This window comes from Elaeis guineensis, chromosome 7, assembly GCF_000442705.2.
Source record: "Elaeis guineensis isolate ETL-2024a chromosome 7, EG11, whole genome shotgun sequence".
In the NCBI taxonomy this organism is placed as follows: Eukaryota; Viridiplantae; Streptophyta; class Magnoliopsida; order Arecales; family Arecaceae; genus Elaeis; species Elaeis guineensis.
Genome location: NC_025999.2, coordinates 11254432 through 11279342, shown reverse-complemented (window position 1 = coordinate 11279342; position 24911 = coordinate 11254432). Strand labels below are relative to the sequence as shown.

General features: G+C 35.4%; 1 protein-coding gene across 2 annotated transcripts in view; it reads right to left on the bottom strand.

The window, feature by feature from the left end:
• Window positions 1-13700: 13700 nt before the first annotated feature.
• LOC105049124 (ferredoxin-dependent glutamate synthase, chloroplastic) overlaps window positions 13701-24911 on the bottom strand; it is a 73663-nt gene continuing 62452 nt past the window's right edge. For both annotated transcript variants that reach the window (XM_010928684.4, XM_073260200.1), the window contains 11 exons: window positions 23765-23860; window positions 23469-23666; window positions 23302-23376; window positions 22974-23102; window positions 22785-22883; window positions 19593-19735; window positions 19411-19504; window positions 19094-19332; window positions 18890-18968; window positions 14402-14485; window positions 13701-14319 (listed from right to left, as the gene is read on the bottom strand). In XM_010928684.4, the coding sequence (XP_010926986.1) occupies window positions 14155-14319; window positions 14402-14485; window positions 18890-18968; window positions 19094-19332; window positions 19411-19504; window positions 19593-19735; window positions 22785-22883; window positions 22974-23102; window positions 23302-23376; window positions 23469-23666; window positions 23765-23860 (1401 nt within the window). In that variant the 3' untranslated portion in view covers window positions 13701-14154. The remainder of the gene's footprint in view (window positions 14320-14401; window positions 14486-18889; window positions 18969-19093; window positions 19333-19410; window positions 19505-19592; window positions 19736-22784; window positions 22884-22973; window positions 23103-23301; window positions 23377-23468; window positions 23667-23764; window positions 23861-24911) is intronic.

The window sequence follows — 24911 nt, the reverse complement described above, 5'->3', positions numbered from 1 at the left end:
TCAAGAAAATAATAAAACTCATATCTGGCTAACCTTTCCAACTTCTGGTCAATGAATGGTAGGAGAAAATGGTCCTTTTCTTTCTTGTGGCTGCATTCAGTTTTCTGTAATTAATACAGACTCTCCATCCAGTTTGGATTCTAGTCTGTACTGACTCATTTGCTTCATTTTGGACCACTATTATCCCTGATTTTTTAGTACTGACTCATTTGCTTCATTTTGAACCACTGTTACCCCTGACTTTTTAGGTACTACTTGAATTGGGCTAACCCATAAACTATCTGAAATGGGGTAGATAATTTTATTGTCTAGTAACTTGAGAATCTCTTTTTTCACTACCTCCTTCATAGCTGGGTTAAGTCTCATTTGGGGTTCTCTAATTGGCTTGGCTTCCTCTCCTAAATGAATTCGATATTGGACAATTGAAGGGCTGATCCCTTTGATGTCAGTCATGGTCCAACCTATGGCTTCCTTATTCTCTCTGAGGATAGCTAAAAGTTTTTTCTCTTGGGTTTGATCTAGATCTAATGCGATGATTACGGATAGAGTTTCTGATGGACCTAGATATGCATATTTGAGGTGCTCAGAGAGTATTTTGAGTTTTAGTTTTAGTACTTCCTCAATCGATGGCTTGTGTATTGGTTCATCCATCCTTACAAGTGGTTCGAAAGGTGGTTGTCATTGTAGATAAACTCTCTGATCATTAAATGGAGAAATTTTATAAGCTATTTTAGATTTTTGGTCTAATCAGAGATTACAGTCAAAATCTTTTTCTCCTAAATCAATGGGCTCATAGATCTCATCCTGGATCAGATTTACATCAACGAATTGGTCTCTTTTGTTTTCAAATTAAAAATATTAAGATCAATGGTCATGTTTCCAAATGAGAGCTTCATGAATCCATTGTGACAATTGATTAGGATGTTGGTGGTTGTTAAGAATGGTCTTCCTAAAATTACTGAGATGTGACCTTTTGGATTAGACACTGATTCAGTCTCGAAGATCACAAAATCCATAAGACAAATGAAATTACTGATCTTGATTAACACATCCTCCATAACTCCTTTGGGGATCCTCATCGATCGATCTGCCAACTGTAATGTGATTTCTGTAGGCTTTAATTCTCCTATCCTCAGTTTTTTATAGACCGAATAAGGTAAGATGTTCACACTAGCCCCTAAGTCTAATAAGATCCTATCAATGATGGTTTCTCCAATGATACAAGAGATTGTCGGAGATCCTGGATCTTTGTACTTAACAAGCATATGGCTCGACAGATATGAGCTCACACTGGCCGCCAAGAAGGCTTTTTTGGGAATGTTGATGGTTTTCTTCTTTGTGCATAGGTCTTTGAGAAATTTGATGTATGTGAAAATTTGTTGGATCATGTCTAGTAGAGGGATATTTACTTTCACTTGTTTAAACATCTCTAAGATTTGATCAATACGGGCTGAGTGTCTGTTGGACCTAAGTCTATTTGAAAAAGGAGCTATAGGATTGGTGGGTGATGTCTCGAATTGCTTAAACCTTGAGGTAGATTCTATAAGTGGCTTGGGTAGTTTGTTAATCTCTATTGACTCCTTAGACTTATCTGGCTCTTTAGACTCGGTCTGATCGATCACTCGCTCATAAGGTGGTTTAGACAATGGGTCATCTTGATCTTCAGGTGTACCAATATAGTTGTCTACTTATTTTTCAGACCTTAAGGTATGAATTGCATTTAATTGGTTGACCTGGGCTCTTTATTGTGGTCCTTGATTATTTTGAATTCTAGGATTAGTCTCGGATAGACTCGGTAGTTTACCTTTTTTTCTTTTACTCACAGCCGTGGCTAATTGACCTAACTGCATTTCTAAACGGACAATAGCCTAGGTGTTGAAAGTTCAAAGCTGGCTCGTGGTCTGCTTCAAGTTATTTAGTATAGTGTTGATGCTAGCAATCGATTTTGCTAGGATTTTTAGATTCTTTTCTAGTAAGTTAAGCCTTTGATCATTACTGAGACCTGATGGGTTATTTGATGATTGAGTGAATCTGGAGTTGGACTAAGTGAAGACAGGTCTATTTGAGTTTGACCCTTGTGATAAAAAAAAATTAGGATAGTTCCTCCATCCTGAATTGATAGGCTGTGTTCACCTGTACTACTTCATTTTCGATTAGACCCATTAAGAAAGGACATCATTCCATTGTGTGGTCCGTGGCATTACATCTATTGCAAGTAGATGTTGCAACTTAGTTCACTTGGGTGTGTCCCTTGAGTTCTAGGACCTCTATCCTACGGATCAAAGATACAAATTTAGCCTCTTCAGCTAGGAAAGGTTGAACTTGATATACACCCTCTCTTGAAGGTGTGAGTCTATCGGGTTCTCTAGTAATCTTCCATTGTAGGCTCTTTTCTGCTAGGTTCTCTAAAAATTACCAGGTTTCTATAGGCTCTTTGTTCATGAATCGATCCTGACACATTGATTCTAATATGGTTTTAGAGTTTGGGTCTAATCCTTCATAAATTATTTGGCACAGCCTCCAAGTTTCTATTCTATGGTGTGGGCATTGACTCAAAAGGTTCTTAAAATGATCAAAGTACTTCCAAAAAGACTCATCGGATAATTGATAAAATTGATTAATTTCATTCCTAAATTTGACAGTCTTATGGTGTGAAAAATATTTTGTCAATAACACTTTAACAAAACCCTCCCATAATGCCATGAATTGGTTAGAAAGACTTTATAATCACTTTTTGGTACTATCTTTGAGGACAAAGTTGATCAACCTAAGTTTTACAGCATCCTCAGTGAGCTGTTGAAGTCGCATCGTGACGTATACTTTCTCAAATTTTCTCATAAAAATATATGCATCCTCGATTCCGATAAATTTGGAAAGCATGTTTATGATCTGAGGTTTAATTATAAAATTGACATCAATTTGTGGTAGTCAAATACATGAGGGTTGGGCTGATCCAACTGGATAGCAAAGGTCTTTCAGTACCCAAGATTCATGTTCGAGTTCACCCATGGTGGGCTTAAGGTCTATTGGACTCGATGCAAAGTTTGGATCTATTCTCACTAATCGATCAGATATCTTTGTCTAAGAAGAAATTTAAGAATTTTTAGTTATTTTTGTAATTTATTTTCTTTCTTAAGAGAAGAGAAAAGAGAGATAGATGAGAAGAGAATTCTAAAGATGAGAGCCTAAAGAGTCTTAAATCTAGAAATGATAGAGAAGAGTGTTTTAATTAGGGTTAATATTTGTAGGTTAGTAATCAAGTTATGCAGTCAATCCTAGCTAGGGGTAATCCTAGATCTAGACAGCTCCTAACTGCCAAGATTACCTTTAAGCACTCCAAATAAAAGATTAGCCACTCAACTAGCCAGGTAAGTATAAGGTTGGTGGGGGTCCCCCCGTTGCTTTCCTTAGACACCAACTGAGTTGGCCAGATAAACGAACGGAACTAATTAAATAACCACATTCCTTCAGGATGTAGTTTCTGAACCACTTTTCTAAACACCAATCAAACTGACTAATCCTAACCTAGTCCAACTCTTAGGATCCTTTGTCCTATTGAGCTCGAGAGTCCTTAGGGACCAACGTTTAATTGATTTTAGGTTAAGGTTTAGGTTATACAGTATGCAGGATGATGGTTTATGGGCCAAAGAAGGGTGATGAAATCTTCACTTTATCTTGTTTAAGATTTGTGCCCTTAAGATGTTTTATGGAATTATATAATACAAGAAGAAAAGGTGGTCAGATTTAGTAGTTAGTCAGTAAATTGATTTGTTTCACTTTTTAGGTTTTGCGATTAAGTATCTAATTCTCTAAATAGATTATGAGATGTCAATGTAGAGATTTTTTTTTTTTGGAAAAAAGTAAGTTTGATTAAGAAACTAAGAAAGTTAGAAAATAAATAAAAAGAAACTAAGAATAAGACTAAAAAAAAGTTTATTTCTTAATAAAAAAATAATCACGTCTAGATCTCCGATAACGGCGTCAAAATTTGATCATTGTCGTAGACGGTCAAGAATAAAAACTAACTCAAACTATATAGATAGGATGAGTCGGAATCATTTCCACAGGAATCTAGGACGATTGTTTTTCTTTTTTTTTTTGAAGAAGAAATAAAAGAGAATTGATTGTAAAAGGATTAAAGAAAGAATAAAATAGCAAAAATTTAATTACAAATATAAATTAATTTGTGAAAGAAAATAAGTTAGAGAGATAACTCAGAAATTTCGAATTCATCATGTAAATTAGATTTTTTTTTATATTGTAATATTAATTTTTATAATTAGGATATTAGTATAGCTTATCTCTAAGGGGTACGGACTGTATCAGTAGATCACGGCTCGTCCTATTAGAATATAAACTATCTAAATTTAATTATAAAATATAAGATTTAATCTAACATACTACGATCTAATTCTCCTAGATATATACTGCATCCAAAGATCTAGCTCTCTTATATATGTACCGTATCCAGAGATCACGACATGTCAGTAATAAATAATTTAGATCGTATAAATTACACCAATATCTTAAAATAAAAAAATATAAAATAAAAATATAATTTTATTATATAAAAATTAAATATAAAAAAAATAAAAATTTATTTACAAATTTTTAAATAAAAAATTAAAATAAAGATAGAAAATTGAAGTAAAGAAAAGATTGAAGAGAAGAGATCTAGGAATAGATATTCCTAGATTGAAGAGAATTCAATCAGGAGATATTCCTAGATTGAAGAGAAGAGATTTAGCCTTTCCTAAATTGAAGAGAAGAGATTTAGCCATGTATCAAATATCAAAATCTTTAGCCCTATAATTTTTTTTTTAAAATTTAAAATAATAAAATAAAAATTTTATTTTGCTTTTGTTTCTGTTCTTTTTCTTTGCTTCTACTGTTTGTGTGATGCTTGCTGCTGCCCCTTTTCTCTTATAACTTAGGGTCCTTTTTATAGGCTTCAGGAGGGGAGGGATTTTTATTATTTACCGATGTGGGATTATGAGACGTTGCGTACTGCGAAGAGTTCGAATTCCACTCGATTACATTCTCCATTTTATCACGGAGCTCTTTTCCAGAATAATATAAAAAAAAAATTAATTATCAAAATAATTCAAAACCTAATTTTTTTACCAAACTAATGCAAAAGGGGAAAACGCCATTTTGAATGGCGTTTTTCCCCCTTCCACGTCATCCTTCTTTCCACGATGGCATCGTCCCAAAAAAAAAAAATGCCTTAAAAAATGCCATTCAAAATGGCGTTTTCAATTTTTCCCACCAAAAAAGAAAGAAAAAAATCGGGAAAGAATGAATTTTTTTTTTAATTTTAAACTAATAAATAAATTAAAATTTTAATTTTGATTGAGATTTAAAATATAAAGATTTGAATTTGTAATTCAAATAAAAAAAATAATTTTAGATATTTTTTTTTCAAATTTTTTTAAAAAAATGTCTAAAAAAATCTTAAGAAATTTAAAAATAAAAAATATCATAGAAAATGAAAAAAAGAGAAAGAAATATGAAAGAAATAAAAATTTTAAATTTAATTGAAAAACATCATTTCAAATGCTTGTCAAAAAATATAAAAAATAAATTAAAAAAATAAAATGTACCATTAAAAAATAAAATTTTTTAAAAAATTAAAAAAATAAGAATTATAATTTAAATTTTTTAAAAAAATTAAATTTTAAAGATTAATTGAAATAAAAAAATTTGTAAATTGAACTTTAAAAAAAATAATTTTTTTTAAATTATTGTAAAAAAATTATCTCAAGAAAAGAAAAAAATATTATAAAAAAATAAAAAATACCCTAAAAAAGAAAGAAAGGAAAAAAATAGAATTGAAAAAAAAATAAAATTTTAAATTTTTACAATATTTTAAATTTTAAAATTTAATTTTTTTTCTTTTCTTTCTTTTTTAGGGTATTTTTTATTTTTTTACAATATTTTTTTCTTTTCTTGAGATAATTTTTTACAATAATTTTAAAAAAAATTATTTTTTTTAAAGTTCAATTTACAAATTTTTTTATTTCAATTAATCTTTAAAATTTTATTTTTTTAAAAATTTAAATTATAATTCTTATTTTTTTGATTTTTTAAAAATTTTTATTTTTTAATGGTACATTTTATTTTTTAAATTTATTTTTTAAATTTTTTGACAAGCATTTGAAATGATGTTTTTCAATTAAATTTAAAATTTTTATTTCTTTCATATTTCTTTCTCTTTTTTTTATTTTCTATGATATTTTTTATTTTTAAATTTTTTAAGATTTTTTTTAGACATTTTTAAAAAAAAAAATTGAAAAAAAAATCTAAAATTATTTTTTTTATTTGAATTATAAATTTAAATCTTTATATTTTAAATTTCAATCAAAATTAAAATTTTAATTTATTTATTAATTTAAAATTTTAAAAAAAATTCATTCTTTTTCGATTTTTTTTTGTGAGAAAAATTGAAAACGCCATTTTGAATGGCGTTTCTAAAAACGCCATTCAAATTCGCGTTTTTAAGGGATTTTCTTTTTTTTTTTGGGACGATGCCATTGTGGAAAGAAGGGTGACGTGGAAGGGGAAAAAAACGTCATTCAAAATGACATTTTTTCCTTTTGCATTAATTTAATAAAAAAAATTAAATTTTAAATTATTTTGATAATTAAATTTTTTTTTATATTATTTTGAAAAAAAGCTCTTTTATCACGTCTGCGTATCAATCGTCATCCAAATCTGCAGGCCTTTTGAAACGCTCCCTAGTGATCGTGCTTGAATCGGCCCTGCTCCACTCCCTCGTTCGTTTGAGTCCACGTGCACGTGAAATGTGCGGAAGTGATCACGTGAACCATGCCAGCGTCCGCTTTGCTTCAAACTCCCTTGGCTTCACGTGAAGCTCCAGCAAACCTTTTCTCCATTTTGAATGATATGGGTCCCACATAATTCTTCTCTTCACAACAAGTCAACAACCCCTCTTCCTTTTAAGGTTATGGGTCTACTCATTTAATTCCCTGTTTCCGCTTACTGAGCCCCAGCTTCAAGCCGCATGCCTTTTTTTTTTCCTCGCTTTTTTTTTATTTTTTTAATTTATTAAATTTTTATCAGGCACTCATAAATTATTACATATCGTATATCTGACAGTTCTAAATTTAGATTTGAACTTTATCTGTACGTTTTGAAGAACCGTTGTTTGTTGATTTATGATTAATTCTATATAATTAATTATTTTTTAAAAAAAATATAAAAAATATCAAATATGAAATAATATGACTTACATATCAAAAATTTTAATACTTTTTATGTTACATTGGATGCACTGATCAATAAGTGTGAGGGCAAGACATGAAGCTTTATATTTCATCATTTTTATTGATGATTATACTCATTATGGTCACATTTACTTGATCTCCCATAAGTTAGAAGCTTTAGAGTGCTTCAGACAATTCATGAGTTTGGTTGAGAATCAATTGGATCAAAGGATTAAGGCTTTGAAAACTGACCGTGGATGTGAGTATTTATTAGATCAACTCAAGGATCTGTGTGATAAAAAGAGAATTGTAAGATAGTTGATGATTCCTGGCACTCCACAATAGAATGGAATTATAGAGCGAAGGAATAGGATTTTGCTTGAGATGGTTAGGCCGATGATGGTGCAGGCTAACTTACCTATTTTTCATTAGGAAGATGCTTGATGACTGCATTCTATGTACTTAACTGGGTGCCCTCTAAGTCTATTGCTTCCACACCCTATGAATTGTGGATGGGTAGAAAGTCAGATTTGAGTGTATTATGGCCCTTAGGGTTGGCAGCTTATGTGCATGATCCTTCTCATAGGTATGGAAAGTTGGGCCCTAGAGGTAAGAAGTACATATTTATCAGATATTCTGAATACTTAAAGGGCTATATCTTCATTGATAAGAATGAAGATGGAAGCATAACCGAGCTTGAGTCGCGAAATGCCATATTTTTATAGAATGAATTTTCTAGTAGGGGCGATGTTGATAAAGCTTTGTCATTTTATGAGTTATGAATTAGCAGGTAAATGATGAGAATTAAAAAAATGAGAAACAAATAGTTGTACCTCCACCTGCTAATCTAAGTGGGAGGATATTTGAGTCCTTAAGAGACAGTTGCATAGGAGTAGCTGAGGGAGTGTTCTTCGACGTTGTTTTGAGATCGAAGGGGAAGCATTAATAGTTACTCCAGGAGATGATGAGGAACTGAGTTCAGTTCAAGAGGCTCTCTCATGCCCTACTAAAGATAAATAGATGAAGGCAATAGAAGAGGAGATGGAGTCTATAAGGACTAACCATGTCTGGGACTTGGTTGACCTTCCGCCAGGCTGAAAGGTGATTGGGAACAAGTGGGTTCTCAAAATTAAGAGAAAAGGGATGGTTCTGTTGAGAGATACAAGGCTCGTTGAGTAGCTAAGGAGTACACACAATAGGAAGATATTGATTATGAGGATACCTTCTCGCTTGTTGTGAGATTCACTTCCATTAGATTTATTCTGACTATAATTGCCAAGTTGAACTTGGAATTATATCAGATGGATGTAAATACCACATTTCTCAATGGAGAACTAGATGAAAAAATCTATATGGAGCAGCCATTAAGTTTCATTGAGAAAGATCATGAGTGCAAAGTTTGCAGACTTCGGAGGTCCATTTACGAACTTAAGCAATCATCTAGATAGTGGTATTTGAGGTTTCATTGAGTTATTTCATCTTATGACTTTCAAATGATCAATGAGGACCACTGTGTATATATGAAGCAGTCTGAGATAGATTTTGTCATATTATCCCTTTATGTGGATGATATACTATTAGTCAGAAGTAGTCTATCTTTCGTGAATGCTATTAAGAGTTGGCTGTCCTTGAATTTTGAGATGAAGGACATGGGTGAGATAGAATTTATTCTTGAAGTTAAACTCCAAAGGGATTGCTCCAAGAACCTAATAGCTTTATCACAAGAATCATACATTGAGAAGATTCTTAAGCGATTTAGGATGAAAGACTGTAAGTATATAGATACCCCTATTGCTGAAGGTGAAGCTTTGAGCCTTGAGATGTGTTCTAAGATTTAATCTGAGAGAGATTTTATGAGGAAAGTCCCTTATTCCAACGCTATTAGGAGCTTGATGTATGCAATGATGTGCACACGACACGATATTTGTTATATAGTGGATTTTGGAAGCCATTATCAGTCCAATCTGAGATAAAAATATTGGCAAGCGGTCAAGAAAATCTTGAGAGACTTGTGGGGCACTACCGATTATAGATTGTGTTGCCATAGGAGTGACTTGCAGTTGGTGGGTTACTCAGATGCTGACTAGGATGGAGATCCGGACAAAAGCAAATTCACTTTCAATTATTTATTCTTATTGAATAATTATACCATTTCTTGGAGCAGCAAGAAACAGACATGTGCGGCATTGTCCACCATGGAAGTAGAATTTGTTGCATGTTCTGCTACAGTACAAGAGGTAGATGACTAAGATGTTTTATGGGCTATTTGGGGATCATTGGTAGAGAGATAGAGCCAGTAAAACTCTATTGTGATAGCCAAGCAGGCATAGCCTACATGAAGGATCCTAAGTATCACAGCAGGATGAAACACATAAGCACAAAGTATAACTTCATCAGAGACATGATAGCATAGAAAGAAATAACTCTACAGTACATCACCATATATGAGATGGTGGCAAAGCCCCCGACGAAGCCAATCCCTAGAGATGGTTTGTTGAGCATGTGAAATCTCTAGGATTACGTAGATTGTGAGTTTTGTGTTTTTCATTTTTTCTTAATATTTGAACATGATGTATGAACATATTTATTTTAAATGAATAAATATGATGTTTTTATTCAGTGATTGTTTTCTTATAGCATAGTGAATATATATATATAATGTGGTAGTATATCGTACAGGTTGGTAAGGTTGGCTCCCTCATACGAGCAACCGTCTTGGGCGCTTATTAGGAGCTAGCCAAGATGAGACATTTTATGTTTCTTAGTATTGAGAATGGCAGCCAAAGGGCATCTTGTGGTATGCAAGAACACAATGTAGTTTATAATGTCGTCCTGATAAAAGATCAGGATGAGATTCAAGAGCAATATAATATATGAATTGAATTATGGATTACCACCATCCAAATACCTATAGCCAGATGCGAGATCTCCTCCAGGCGCTATAAGGGCGAGCGGAGTGGTAGAACTCGGGTCAAGTGTTGGGGGTGCTTGGACTAAGATCTGTATGGTGTAAAGTATAGAAAATCGACATACGCTCTTATAGAATAAGAGGTACATCGTAGCATGTGTTTCATACCGCATGCGCTTAAGAACTGTGATTGGAAAGCACATGAATGAATTCCTGCTTCATTGCTGTGTGAGTCCCAAAAATGTATAGAATCCTTTCAGTATGCCCGTATTACTTTAACAGTATCATGAGGTGAAAAGTTAGTGCATGCTACTTTGGTATGTATTCAAAGGTTATGATAATGCGACCTAAAAGAGTAATGTTAGAAAAGCAGCTAATTCTGATTTAAGTGATATGTGGCCTAAAGAAAGATTATGTCCGATATATACACACTATGCTTGTGTCTAAGACATGTCCGTTATGAAGCTATTTTTAGGAGCATCATAAGCGTGGACATAAGGCATACTAGAGATCATAGTGGTAAGGCTCTGGGTGATCGAGACTCGTGAGGGATTAAAGATGCCACGTATGAGTGTATATAGACAGATCTAGGGCATCTGAAGCACTTTTATGACAGGTCTGAGTAATAAAAGGGTTGTAGTCTCTTATGCTGGTTCTGAGATAAATTTCTAGTATAAGAGCTCTCAAACTTAGTGTCAATGTGGTTACAGCGACATGCTCCGTATGAAAATCTAAGAAAACTCTATGTAGATCATCTCATCATGTGTGAGTGGGAGATGTTAGAATATAGGGCATTCATGATAGGCTGACTCATATCATGACCCGACCCAAGTTAAATATTTGATTTAACTATTTCAAATTTGAATCCAGAAGGAGGTGCCCACTTGGTGGTTATGCGCCACTTGTTGGTTACGATGTTTTGTGGGTGGCCCTTGGTTGTTATGCTGAGATGGAGGAAGAGTTAAGGGTTATGCACCCCTTCTGGATGAGATCCAGTGTTACGAGTTATTTTTCAACGGTTTCTTACGAAATTTTATCCGCGGAGTATCCACAGAAAAACATGATTTTTTAAGGAAGCTTCTGAGATGAGATCTTGAAGGATTTTTTTCTTATTCTCTTCGGAAAAGAGAGAACTTCTTTTAGAGAGAAAAACACAGAGTTCATTGTCTTCTGAGAGTAGATTTGGGTGTGTCCATTGTGGAAAACACATAAAATTTAACTCGTGATCTTGTATAATACCGTTTGGATTTTGTTCATGGTGAAGAAGGAAAAGCTAATCAACCGAGAGCCAGAACGATCTTGGGAGTCAGATTCCGCTGCAATCGTCAAGTTCGTGTTTGGGTAAAATATTCTATATGACTTTTTACAACCAAAAATGGCCAGCCGCCCCGTCTATAAATAGGAAGGCATATGAGACCTTCAGATAAGTTCTTAGGCCAAACTCTCTCTCTCCTTTCTATTATTTTCTGATGACTGGATCTCCATCGAAAATAATGCTGGTCAAAGATTTGATTTGCATGTTTTCTTCAATCTAGTGTAAAATCAAGCTCCAATCATCCAAGACCTATCAGCTCCAGCGGCACATCGGATGCCAACAGCAACAGTCCTTAGTAATGGCATACATGCCGTATACCTATCCTGTTGTCATCCCTACTACTGCTTAGACTATTGGTTTTGTATGACTTTCGAGGATTGTTGTGGCATGTAAATGGTAGATAATGCCAAGCAGGATCCGATGGCATTCAATTGATCATTATCATTGTCTTGGACCGAGGAATTGAACAGCGACAGGATGGTGATTTTTAGCATTTAAGTTGGCCTATACGTCAAGAAAAGCATTTAAGTTGGCCTTTAACAGTGCGATAAATTGACTTCGAAATTTCCTCCATATATAACCGAGAAAATTCTCTTTGAGTAAACAGAGAGAATTTTGGAAAACAAAATTGTTGTTCATACCTTTCTTCACAATCCTCCCATCCTTCTCCATCCACTTCTATTGCAGCAACATCTTCCATGATAGGGTTTCGGGAAGAAAAGTATAGTGGGATAGGATTGTTATTTTTGTTTCTCCAGCGTATAGGATGTATAGGAAATTGGGGTACTAATTTTATTTCCATGTCTGTTAATAGGGCAATCCAATGGTTGTATTCTTAGAGGATTATTAGCCATAGTGATAACAAAAGAATACTAGAAAAAGAAGTGTTTAGGTTTTAGCAATTAATTGAACGATTTAAACGTTCCTGATGTGTGCTGCCAACAAAAAAATAAAACAGCCATGCAGCGTAACTCATGAAAATCATTGCAACACTAGTGGATATATATATATATATATATATATATATATATATATATATATGAAAAATTTAAGTATGATAATTCTCTATAGAGATATGTACGTAAGAGAAGGACCTAATTTGGTATTTATGTAACAATTTTTGTTTTGAGATTTATATACACATATATATATTTTGTTATAATTGAAATTAAAAAAAATTGATTATTAAAAATAATTGATACTGATTAGTCATAAATCAATTTAATTTTGTTATACCATTAAAGAAACATAATTTGAGATGCAAATTTAAGAACCATTCACTAATTCTAAGGTAAAAGTCATTAATGGTTCCAATTTCTCCTGAATTTTTTGGTCAATAACTGGAAATCTTTTTTTTTTTTCTTTTCAATAGAAGGAGAAGTCTATTCTTTTTCTTTTCAATAGAAAGAGAGGGGAAGTTTTTAAGCAGTGTATCTTTTAAGATACAATCAATCAAAAAAAATAATTTAAATTGAATCTAATAAAAAATGATACACACACACACACACACACACACACACACACACACACACACACACACATATATATATATATATATACACTTTGTTTTTTGTTTTCTGTAATGGAAAATCTTATTAAGATTTAGAATTGAGAGAAGCTCTGAGTGCAGAAAAGAAATCAATCTTCAAAACAAATATGATATTTTTGTCCATCAATAATTTGAATTTGTTTCAACTCATTTGGTTTTCATGTTGTTAATCGTATTGACAAATGAAATTTAAAAAAATGATGATCCAACAAAAAATAATTGGACATATTGTTACAAAAGGATTGCATTATATAAAAAAAAATCATGATTTTTTATGTTGAAAAACATTTCTAAAATGGAAATATTCACTCTTGTTCACAATACCATATTAAGCATGTTGGCTCCTCTAAAACATAAAATGGCAGTCATTGTGTCCAAGATTTTAAAACCACCGGAACAGGACAGTACGAGCAATACCATACCATTCTGGAAGAAAACTGGTGCAAGTATATAGAGTATTCCATACGATATATCCATACCCAAAACTATACAGAATCTTGAAAAAACTGATATGCCTTCCGGTATTTAGACAGTTAACCCTGTCAAATTCTAATTCCCATTGGCACTTCCATCGACTGCCCATGTTTCAGGCAGTCCATGAACCACAAAATATCTTCAGGTCCTAATTCTTCCACAAAGCGGTCTACAGCATCAAGAAACGACTGTAATATGGCTCTTGTTAGAAGGAAACCTGAATGCAAATGAGTACGTAAGCACTAAGCCATTACATTCATTTATCACTAGTTCTCTGTAGTTCCAACAGCTACTACAGTGGTGATATACATGACACAAAAAGTCTGGCTGAAATTGCAGCCTTTAAATTGAAATAGCAAAGGTTTTAATTACAAAAGTAACAGTCAACATCGAACTATACAGAGGTGTACCCGCCCATCCAGTTGAGATCTACAAGAAAATGAGGAAGCAAGTATCATTTAGGCTTGCAATATTTTTCATTCCACTGAGATGATGAATGGAGCTATCCATGTATAAGATCTGTAAGCTTTCTCCCAACTCAATATTCTTCATTATGAAGTGTAACTGCATCAGCCATCCACGATGCCAATTATGAATCTCATTTGTGGCAACTGATGAGTTGTTACTCTGCTGCTTAATGTACCAAGTACTTGGCACTTTATAGATTCATCTGTTTCTAATATTATGCTGATTGTAGTGTCATCCCCTTCTTAGCTGTAACTCTCTCAAAATCTGCACAAGCCTCTGGTGTGTCTTCTTCACTAGGTGGCACAAGTTGCCAAAATAGAGGCAGATATGCCTCCCACTCCCTCAAGATTACAGCACCTTTGTCGCTCCCAGTTTTTTCCTTTAGCAAGTAAACAAAAAGGATCAATTTATGGCATTACCTGAAAAAATAAAAAACCCTAATGTATAAGATGTTGTCTTACAACATGAGCTTCTATCAGGCTTTTCAGCTGCATCTGTCCAGCTGGAGCTACCACTCTCTGAATCTTCACAATCTCCTTATTGATCTGTTTCAGCCAATGATAAGTATGCAACTCAGTAGCACTTTATCATATGCAAGGTCATAATAAAAGCTTAAAAATGGTTTACTAAACACAGAACACGTACAAACAGTAAGCTTTCTTAACCTTAAAAAGGATAATGCAAGTTCATATGCCTGCCAGCATCACCCTTGAGGAGGGAATAGGTCCTGATTAACCTTAAAAAGGGATACTGCAAGTTCATATGCCGACTTGCATTGCCCTTCAGGAAATAGGTCCTGATATATGTCTGAAGGTTTGATTTCAGAGTTTCACATTTTTCATTTCATTAATTTCAAATTTTTTTGTCATGAATGACAGCTGAATAGGAAGAGAGAGCTACTAGTAGTGACTGACATTAAATGTACTGTCCCAAATAATACTAGATCCTCAACAAAGACCAGACATGGGGACACATCCATGCAAAGTTTAATGCTATTTTTTCCAAACATATGGCATGTGAAGTCTTATAATTATATGCAAAGATGAATGTGAAAATAATAAAAAAAATTACGGTGACATCCCTTCAACTTTTCGCAATTTACACTTACACCCCAATACTTTTAATTTTTTCAAATAGACCGCAAAACTTAAGATTTTGTTGCAATGTAGCCCAACCATCCATTCAAGCTCTAACACTGTTAACGGCATGTGCGAAATGACAAAGTTGCCCTCCATCTTCCAATGCAGGGAATTGTTTTAGAGAAGTTGTGGTACCAGAGGAGAGAAGGGGCAAGGCCCCATTTTGTACCAGAGAAGCACAAGCACCAAAGAAGAGGGGCAATGATCAACTACTCCAATGTCGATGACAGTGGTGGTAGTGATGGGAACGGGGAAGGTCCAGCTCCAACGAATCAAGGATAAGGCAAGCCACCAAGTCAGATTCTCCAAGTGACAGAGTGACCTCTTCAAGAAGGCCCACGAGCTCGCCATCATTTGCAATGTCAAGGTCGGCCTCATCTCCCCGCCCCCCAATAGTCGAGGTATGTTTCCATTCTCCTCCTCCGGCTTAGGTAGGTGGATCCTTAAGATCGATCAATCTCCTCCGATGACAATTGAGGGGTGAGGAAGAGAGAGTGCAACTTTAGCATTGGTAGGGTTGGAGCCAACCTATCGATGTTGCTCTACTCGATGTCACTATTGCGGCCTTCTATAAAATAGGAAAGAAGGAGAAGGTGGGCAAGGTGCATGAGGATGGTATTGAGGATGGTGCGGCATTCGAGGGGGTGGTGGATCTCGATGGTAAGCAGATGCATGACCTCATGATTAGGTGAAGAATGTATCCCCTCTAGCCATCATGCCTCCTCCTGTTGGAATTTAGTGTCGGGACATGCATGTATGTTTCAAAAATTTATTTTCTAAACAACGCAGCAAAATAGAAGATTAAAACACCTTTTTAATCTACATCATGCATGCATAAAATATAAAACACTAGGATCTACTTCATATGTTGAAATTGAACACATGCTGAATTTTATGCTGAAATTGAATATGTGATCGGATCACGTACCTGTTTCGCAAATCTTTTCTTCAAATTTGGATATAGAAGAGAGTAAATTCTCCCTTAACTGTGCAAGTGCCCAGCCTCTACGGATATTCACTCAGGATCAGCCTAGAACAGCTCTCTTTGGTATTCATTTTTTTCTTTAAAAAAAATCAGCCTGCGAATCTGAATGAAGTCTGGATCGCAATCAACTCTTTGATCCTTTTCTTGATCTTCTTCTTCTCTTCTTCTCTTGCTTTTCTTCCCTTGATTATGAAGCTATCAAGGTCTGAAAACCAGCAAGCAAAGGGGCACCCAAACACCTTTTGGGCATGGAGAAGTGGGACGCCCAAAACTCCTTAGGTGTTGGATCTTCAAGGGAGAAAAGAGGGAGAAGAGAAAGGAGGCATGGGGACCTTCTAAGGGAGGCGTGGGGTGCTGGAATTCAGTGCTTAGGAGCCTTAGGGAAGGCTCCTTTAAATAGATATAAGGTTTGAATCCTATTCAAAACCAAACAACCACTTAATACAAGTCCTACTTGCATTTGGAATCCTTATTCCTTTAGTTATTTGACCCCTTTTAGGAGATCCTTTTGGCGCCAATTATTGGAGCTCTTGCACCCACAAATATACACACCACATGGGCCCTAGGGGACGCCCCATGCTGGTCCAACACGTCCTCGAATGGGTGGGTACGTCCAACTTGATCAAATCAAGTGGCGGCTAATCAAAACTATCAAGAAAATTGATTAAGGATTTGAACTCTTAATTTATTTGATCCAAAATTCTTGGCACTCAACAATTGGAGTCCAATGAATCTAATTCATTTAGATTATTAGCAGATAATTAAACTTGAATTAATCTTATCAAATAAGAAATTTAAACGTAAAGAGAAAATTGGGTTCAATCATGTGCTAGCAATATTACTCTAAATCCAATCGGATTTCTCTAAATCCAATTGAGACTTCATAAGCCCAATTGCTTATTGCAGGTCTAATTCCTTTGTTGTGTGACCTAATAGGTTCAATTCTATCTGATAGTGAGATATACAATGATTTTTATCATAGTATCATTTGAACTCCTTTCAATTGATCGGAACAGTTTCACTCTAACTCATTAAGAATTATCGATCCTGAGCAACCCTAATGAGCTCTCACTATCCACCAGTGACACCTAGCAGTATGTAGTGGCAACCCAGTAGAACCGAAAAAGAATCTCAAGGTGTAGTTCACATGTGATTCAGTCCCTCTATCGTGAGTCCTGACTAGGTGGCAGATTATGGATAAATCGTCAAACCTTATCATCAGTCATATGATAGTTTCGATCAGCTCAAGTTCAATTACGATCCTCATGAAAATTCTTTTCCATCAATCACAATGCTGTGGCCACAGACTCTCGAACTTAGCCTCTCAAATTCTATAGGACTATTTCTCTTTATCAAGATCGATAGATTCCATCTAAATCGTACTCTACTCCTATAGTGGACTAACTGTCGTCAACATCCACTACAAGAACTTATTGAGATCATTTTTATGTATCAGTCAAACTCCAGCAGCCTCACTACGAGCAATCGTACAATCATAGATCAAAGGATCATTTACATAACTACAGCATCGAGACAATCACTGATGATCGATTAGAAATTCAAGTGATCTCTTGTATAATCACACTCAATACTAGTTATTCTCTAACAACTATCCGCACTCGTCGCTCAGTGTCTCTACACTATAGACTAGAGACTCATCCATCCCGAAAGAAGCGATCTGTACGTCGGTCTATCCGAATCGATCACTATCCTCATGATGATATAATGATCGAAAGTATTTAGGAATTATATACATGTCTCTAATTCTCAACATCTTGAGAACATATATCAAAATATTAATTTCATGGACGATTCAAGGACACATCACACTTGAATGAAAATAAACTTGTCATTTTATTGATCAAATCAATAAATTTAGTATAAAATTGTACCCTAAATTTATTACAATGTGTCAGCTAATATTGGTTTCTAGGACATACATCTAACACCTCCATCAATCTTTGCGGTGCCATTACTATCGACACCTTCACCACCATCGTCCCTCCTCTCCCCCTCCCCATCCTTGCCCCACACATGCCCTCCCTTTCCTCACCCTCCGCCAGCCTGAATCACCATTTCCCACTTGACCGTTGGGCCTCGAAACCCCCTTGGCCTTTAAGGCACCATCACCATTGGCACCCTCACAAGCATCACCCCTTAACTCCCCATCCCCTTTTCTCGCTTATGCCTGCCCTTTCCTCACTGCTCACTGTTTAAAGGGCCTGATTCATTTTTTCTAATTTTTATTCGAATTTTTGATCTTCTGATTTTTATTCTAATTTCTGATGCTCCCATCTCTGATATTTATGATTATTTTAGATTATCAATGAAGATATGGACATTAATTTGTTTATAGTATGGTATTTTATTTTTTTGGACATCTTTTCCATAAGTTTCACATAATCTCCTTCCTTTCCCACCACACATAAAGACAACCACTAACTTAGCAGAAATAAGAAGCCTTTTCTTTAATCAAGTGATAAATCATGTGATAATAATTTTTAATGGAGATGGATGGCTGGGCCACATAACAGCTAAATCTTAAGTTTGGGGTATAATTGAAAAAATCAGAAGTTTTGGGGTGTAAGTGCAAATCACAAAAAATTGAAGGGGTGTTCCTATAATTTTTCCTTCTTATGAATGAATGTGAGGAATGTTAAAATAAATGACCATGTGTGTGCGTGAGAGTGAGTGAGTGAGAGAGAGAGAGAGAGAGAAACTGTAAACGACGGAATTATTTTTTACCACTAAAAATCTGCCACCATTTATGAGTTCATTAGTTCTGTACTGATCAGATAAAAAAAATGAGAGTTTCTTGCAAACACCTTAGGAAAAAGAGTGTCATCCTCATCGAGGATATATGCCAGACCACCGGTCATGCCTGCAGCAACATTCCTGCCCACTCTATTGGATTGGGGAATAAAGGAAAAAAAAAAAAGAGAAAAAAGGGGAAAAAAAGATAAATGAGAATATTTGTTGATGGATTTGCAAATTTCAAGAACAGAAATATGGGGCAAAGAAATACTTACTTTCCAAGTACCACCACACAACCACCAGTCATGTACTCACAACAATGATCTCCAGTACCCTCGACCACAGCTTCAGCAAGAGAATTTCTAACAGCAAATCGTTCGCCTGCTTTGCCCCGCACAAATACTTGACCACCTGTTGCACCATATAGGCAGGTGTTTCCTACTATAGCAGCATCTTCTGGGCGAAAGCCAGTATTCTCAACAGGAGCTACTATCAGCTCTCCACCAGCCATACCCTGAAAGAAAAGGTTCTTACCTAATGTCAATCTACAGAAGAAAGCAGAAATATGCGAGAGTGAATGGTTCACTTGTACCTTTCCAACATAATCATTAGCTTCTCCGACCAGTCGAATGTTCATTCCAGGAGTCAGGAAACAAGCAAAAGATTGTCCAGCACTTCCAGTAAAACTAGAGAATGGTACAATAGAATGCATTATGTAAATTCTTGCATGTTGTCTGCCATAAAGTTTAGTGCAATGTAAAAGGCCTAACATACATTATGTTAAGCTGCCCAGCAAAACCTGTATCTCCATATTTCTTGGCAATCACACCAGCTATGCGGCCACAAACAGCACGATCAACATTATAGATTTTTATGGATTTGCTAACCTCTTTTTCATGTTCAATTGCCTCAGATATCTGCATGAAGGAAAAGTGTGAAGGAAAAAATTTATAACAATGTCCAACATTAACACCTAGACCAACATCGTCAAATAATAAGAAACAACCTCTTAAACGAGCAGCAAAGCTTTTGAAATTTAAGAAGCAAAGATAAGATCCAACAGTTATACCAGTAAAGACAGATAAGATCCAACACTAAAGATCACAGGACATGAAAACCATTGCATTAAGAGAGAAGATAGTTTACAAAATGCAACTGCAAGCACTGATTCTTCCTAATCTCAGAGTTGGCAAAAGAAAGCACTCTAAGTTTCAAGCATAAATAGCTCATGTTGATAGTTAACAAATTAAATTAAAATATTCATCCAGAGAGTCATCATCAAACTTAGGACACAAGATAAATTTATGCAAAACATTAGAAGACAAAGATAAAGATAAATGAGAACAACCTTAAGTAACCAATCTGGCATTATGCAAGATAACCAATCTGGCATTATGCAAGAAAAGTCAGAAGAGGAGATTATTTTGTTGGTTATTCAAAGAATAATTCAGAGAAAGGCCAGAAAATCTACATATGCTCTCAATTTTGAGAAAGCATGTAGTGGAATACCACATGAGGCAACTCATGGGCATCAAGGAATAAAGTTCGACATTAGTGGTGCTTTGACATTATCAAGGACATGCATGATAGGTTAGTCATAAGTTTTATCATTAGAAGTGAGATAAATTTCCTGTCATCGTCCTCTATAAAAGGGTTAGAATTATGACTTCTTCTCAACTAGTTAACAATACTATTTAATATTAGGAAAGGTGTGGTACATGTTATTCGAAGATGATATTCTATTGGTTCATGGGAAGAGTGCAAGGCCAACGAAATCGGAACAAGGTTCCAGCAGAAAATTCTTAGCCATGATGCCCTCAAAATTAGGAAAAAAGGCAATGTAGAATGTAATTCCGATGAAATTGACAATAAGCATAGGGCCTTGGTGAAAACAAATAGCTGAGAACCCATCATGCAATTGGTTAAACAAGTATGCATCTCACATACAAAGAATGGAAAGATTTTTTTTCCTTGAGCAAAACAGTGGTCAGCAACCTCACATTTCATGAATTAAAAATGAGACAAAATCAGAAATAAACAAGAAAAGAGTAAAAGTAAAATAAAAGAATAAAGAAAAAAAGAAAAGATAAAGGAGCCCCAACAGTCCAAACAAGCAAATCCAGTCCAAAGACTGGCCAATGGCCAACCCACAAAGAAAAATCCTAAGCTCCAAGACTGGCCAACCCACAAAGAAAAAGCCCAAGCCGCACATAGCCCACATTGAGACACTGGGTTGGTCCAACCGAGAATAGTAACTCCAGCATTAACCAGCCTGACAAAACAAAATTTGAACAGATCTAGCTAGCTTCCACTTGTCAAAATTGCAGACTGGTTCCCATTCACCCCTTGACGGGATCCGATGGGACCTTCTCGTCACCTGCAGACTAGTCCCAACTTGCTCTTTAATGGCATCCTGCTCCATTAATCAGGACTGTCCCATCACTTGCCTGCTCCTCCGTGTGTACCTTCTCCTTGCTCTAAATCAACCACTGGCCTTCATTCTGACTCTATAACTGGCCTCCACTTAGTTGTCACCATGCATTGCTTAGCATCAGTTCCATCCATCTAACCATTAGCACCCCATCCTTGTAGATAGTGGTCAATCTAACCACCATCAACCCGATTACAGCAACCCTGATTTCTCCAACCCTTTACCTACTGATCTGGCCACTGAACCCCATTTTTGTTGATTCCACCATCCTTGAGCCCATTGTCACTTTACCGGTCCCACTACTTTTGGCCCTGACCACAACCGGCAGTTTCATCCTCACCAACCCATTACCTTTGATCCATTGCTTGTGACAACAACTTTGCCATTGTGACCTGTCATGACTCATCAACACAACATCGTTCCCACATGGACACCCCGCTGCTGGTGATGCAAGGACCTCGGAGAGAATCCATCAGCCAAAGAAGGGAGGAAGAAAAAAGGTGGGAAGAAAGGAAGAGAAGAGAAGGGGAGAGAAAGGGAGGGGGGGGGGGTGGGAGACAGAGAGAGAGAGAAGTGGTGGAGGAAGGGGAATGGTTTCCTCAGCTGCCCAAGGCCGGGAGGCCTAGCCAAAATCCACACATCTCTCTCTAAAAAAGGCTAAATAGAGAAAAATGCTGAGAATATTGGTCCTCTAACGGATGATGACATCTAGTAGAGAGTATGTGAATAAAGTGGAGACTTGCTAAAATGTCACGTGAGAAACACATGCCTGGGAGAGTTACCTATATATTCCACTAAAAGAACAGCAAAGCCTCCATGTTATGTGGACCAAAATGTATAGAAGGAAGACCCAAGCAAGCAATATGATTGTGATAGCCGCAATTATCCTAAGTACAATTTGTGGTAAAACTTAGAAAGGAAGGAACATGAATATTACAGGAGACACAAGAACTGCATGCACGATGGATGAGGTGACAAAGAACTGATTTTATTAGTATAGACGTCCTACAAAGATTGAAGAAGGTCCTAATAAGAGCAAATGTTCAAAGTTGTACCCAAGGGATTGGAAATAGCAAGAGAAGACCCAAGGTAATAAGATGGAAGTTGTGAAAATTGTTTGCAAAAGAAAGAAACTAGAAAGACTAGAGGTGTTCCTTAATAGGAACTTCTGGTAAATAAGGATTCATTAAAAGAAAAAGGATTTCCATTCTTCGCAGTTATAGTTAGAAAGTGTTTGCTGTACTGCCCTGTACTATCCGATATAGGGTATACCACACTGTACCAGTACACCATACCATACCATACCGATATTGTCATACCATACTAAATTGCATATCGACATTGTAATAGAATGGTACTGACATGGGGTCCGATACTAAGACGGCGAACCTTGTAGTTAGGGCAACAAAAGTAAAAACACAGTAGTTAATATTTTGTATATTACGATGATTTTAAAAATTATTTTTAATAAATCATATTTCATATAAAAATAATTTCTCATGTTTTGAAAACAGGAACTTAAAAACTATTGCTACCTCAGGATCAGAAAGTATAACGTCATCAAGAACAGGACCATTTGTGTGAACATCCTGATTCCTTATTTCACTGCTGCTCCATTTTGGCAGTCCAACACTCTGAAATTACACATGAAGTCCATGAGAAATCTAGAGGCCATATACACAAGGTCAAGAAATTTAATTTGATGCTAGTTTTAAAATTCATACTGATAAAATGTAACTGAAATCAAGGTTCTGGGTCTTCATCAAAGAGATGTGTTTTGGTTTCAACAACTCTGTTCGTCCAATTATGTCATCCATCTTCTCATAACCCAGTTGAGCCAAAATGCCTCTTGCCTGACCAAACATATAAATCTCATTAACTTGATCATTATGATAATTTGTAATATAAAGCTTCATGACTAGATCGGGTGCATACATCAAAAAAGAAAACTTTATGTTAGGTATTCCAAAGTATTAAAAGAAGAAAGTTAAATCCAGTAGTTAATGTAGAGAGACTTCTTGTGCCAATAAAGACTAATCAATGATGGATTACCTCTTCAGCAACATATAAAAAGTAGTTAACCAGATCCCCAGGAACACCAGGAAAACGGGCACGAAGTTCTTCCCTCTGCAACAAAATTAAAAAAGGCTGTCTCACGGGATATTTGTAAAAAAAAAAAAAAGAAAAGAAAAGAAAGAAAACATCTTTTCCTCTGCTACCTGACTGGCAACACCAACTGGGCAGTTATTAGTATGGCAGATGCGTGCCATAACACATCCTGTAGCTATCATAGCAACAGAACCAAAACCGTACTCATCAGCGCCCATGGCTGCAGCCATAAGGACATCAACACCACTCTTGAATCCACCATCAACTCTCAAAATCACCCTTTCCCTCAATCCATTTTCAATAAGCATCTGCAAAAATTTATTAAGTTCATTACCTGGACATACAAGTTCTCAGCATAGAAAATCAAATTGATTGGCCATGTTGATTTAAAATAGGCAAGACAAACCTGATGCGTCTCAGTTAAACCAAGCTCCCATGGCCCACCAGCATGTTTAATGGAACTTATAGGGCTTGCTCCAGTTCCCCCATCATGCCCTGATATCTGTAACACAGACAAAACAACTCCATCTTATTCTAAATTATTGCCTCAATAGATGAAAGCTAAGACATGTTTTTTATTCAGCCAGATAAGCATATGAATGAATATAAACAGATTACAATTGATAACAGTACACCCAGCTCAACAATAACACATCAAAGGTGTGGCCCCTTTTATTCTCCAAGTAATTTAGCAGGATAAGCATTGGCTGAAGACTTAATTATGATATATGATACACTTGCTATGACAATTTTCTTTTACAGCTGGTCTTGTACCTCGTGTTACATGGACACTTGTGTCCAACTCCTAGAATCCATGTTGGACATGTCTGAATTAGATATTCATATGACACCTTAATGGCTCATCAAATTTTATCAACTGCAGCTCTTAAAATTGTTACAGTTGGAGTAATGAGTTCAACCCACTATAATAATGTTAAAAGCAAGGTTTTGTTTTTTTCCAAAGATCAGTTAAGAAGCTCAAGTATAAAATAATTTTACTAATGTCATCATTCTGAAATTCTTTAGCTAATTGGGAAGTTTTGAGGAGAAACATGAATGTTCAGAGACCTTTGAAACACTAATACATTTCAATATTTTCTTTTATATGATATTTAATTTAAAATAATATATTTTAGTTAATTTGTTTATGTATCTTATATCTCCATCTCCATTTTCCTCTTACCGAGTCAAGCACATGGAGACTTGTCCAAATCCGATTACCTTTGCCTAAATCCTGCAGCGCTGTTTGTACTAGGCTACTGATGGCAATATAAGCTAGAACATGGCATAGCATGTTGCCCTACTAGTAAACTGCATATTATTCAGTGAAGTATGAGTCATCAATTTTACATGTCATATTTAATTGAACTTGCCTAAATAATGTGGTCTATAGTCCCATGATACTCAAGAAGCCATCTCTTTTATATAATCTTAGGGAAGTGACTAACAGATATTAACACGACATTTTTGCACTCTAGTAGAAAGTGCAGGTTTAACATGAAAATAGAAAAAGGAAAAAAAAAAAGCTATGGAAACTTTTTCAATGACTATTT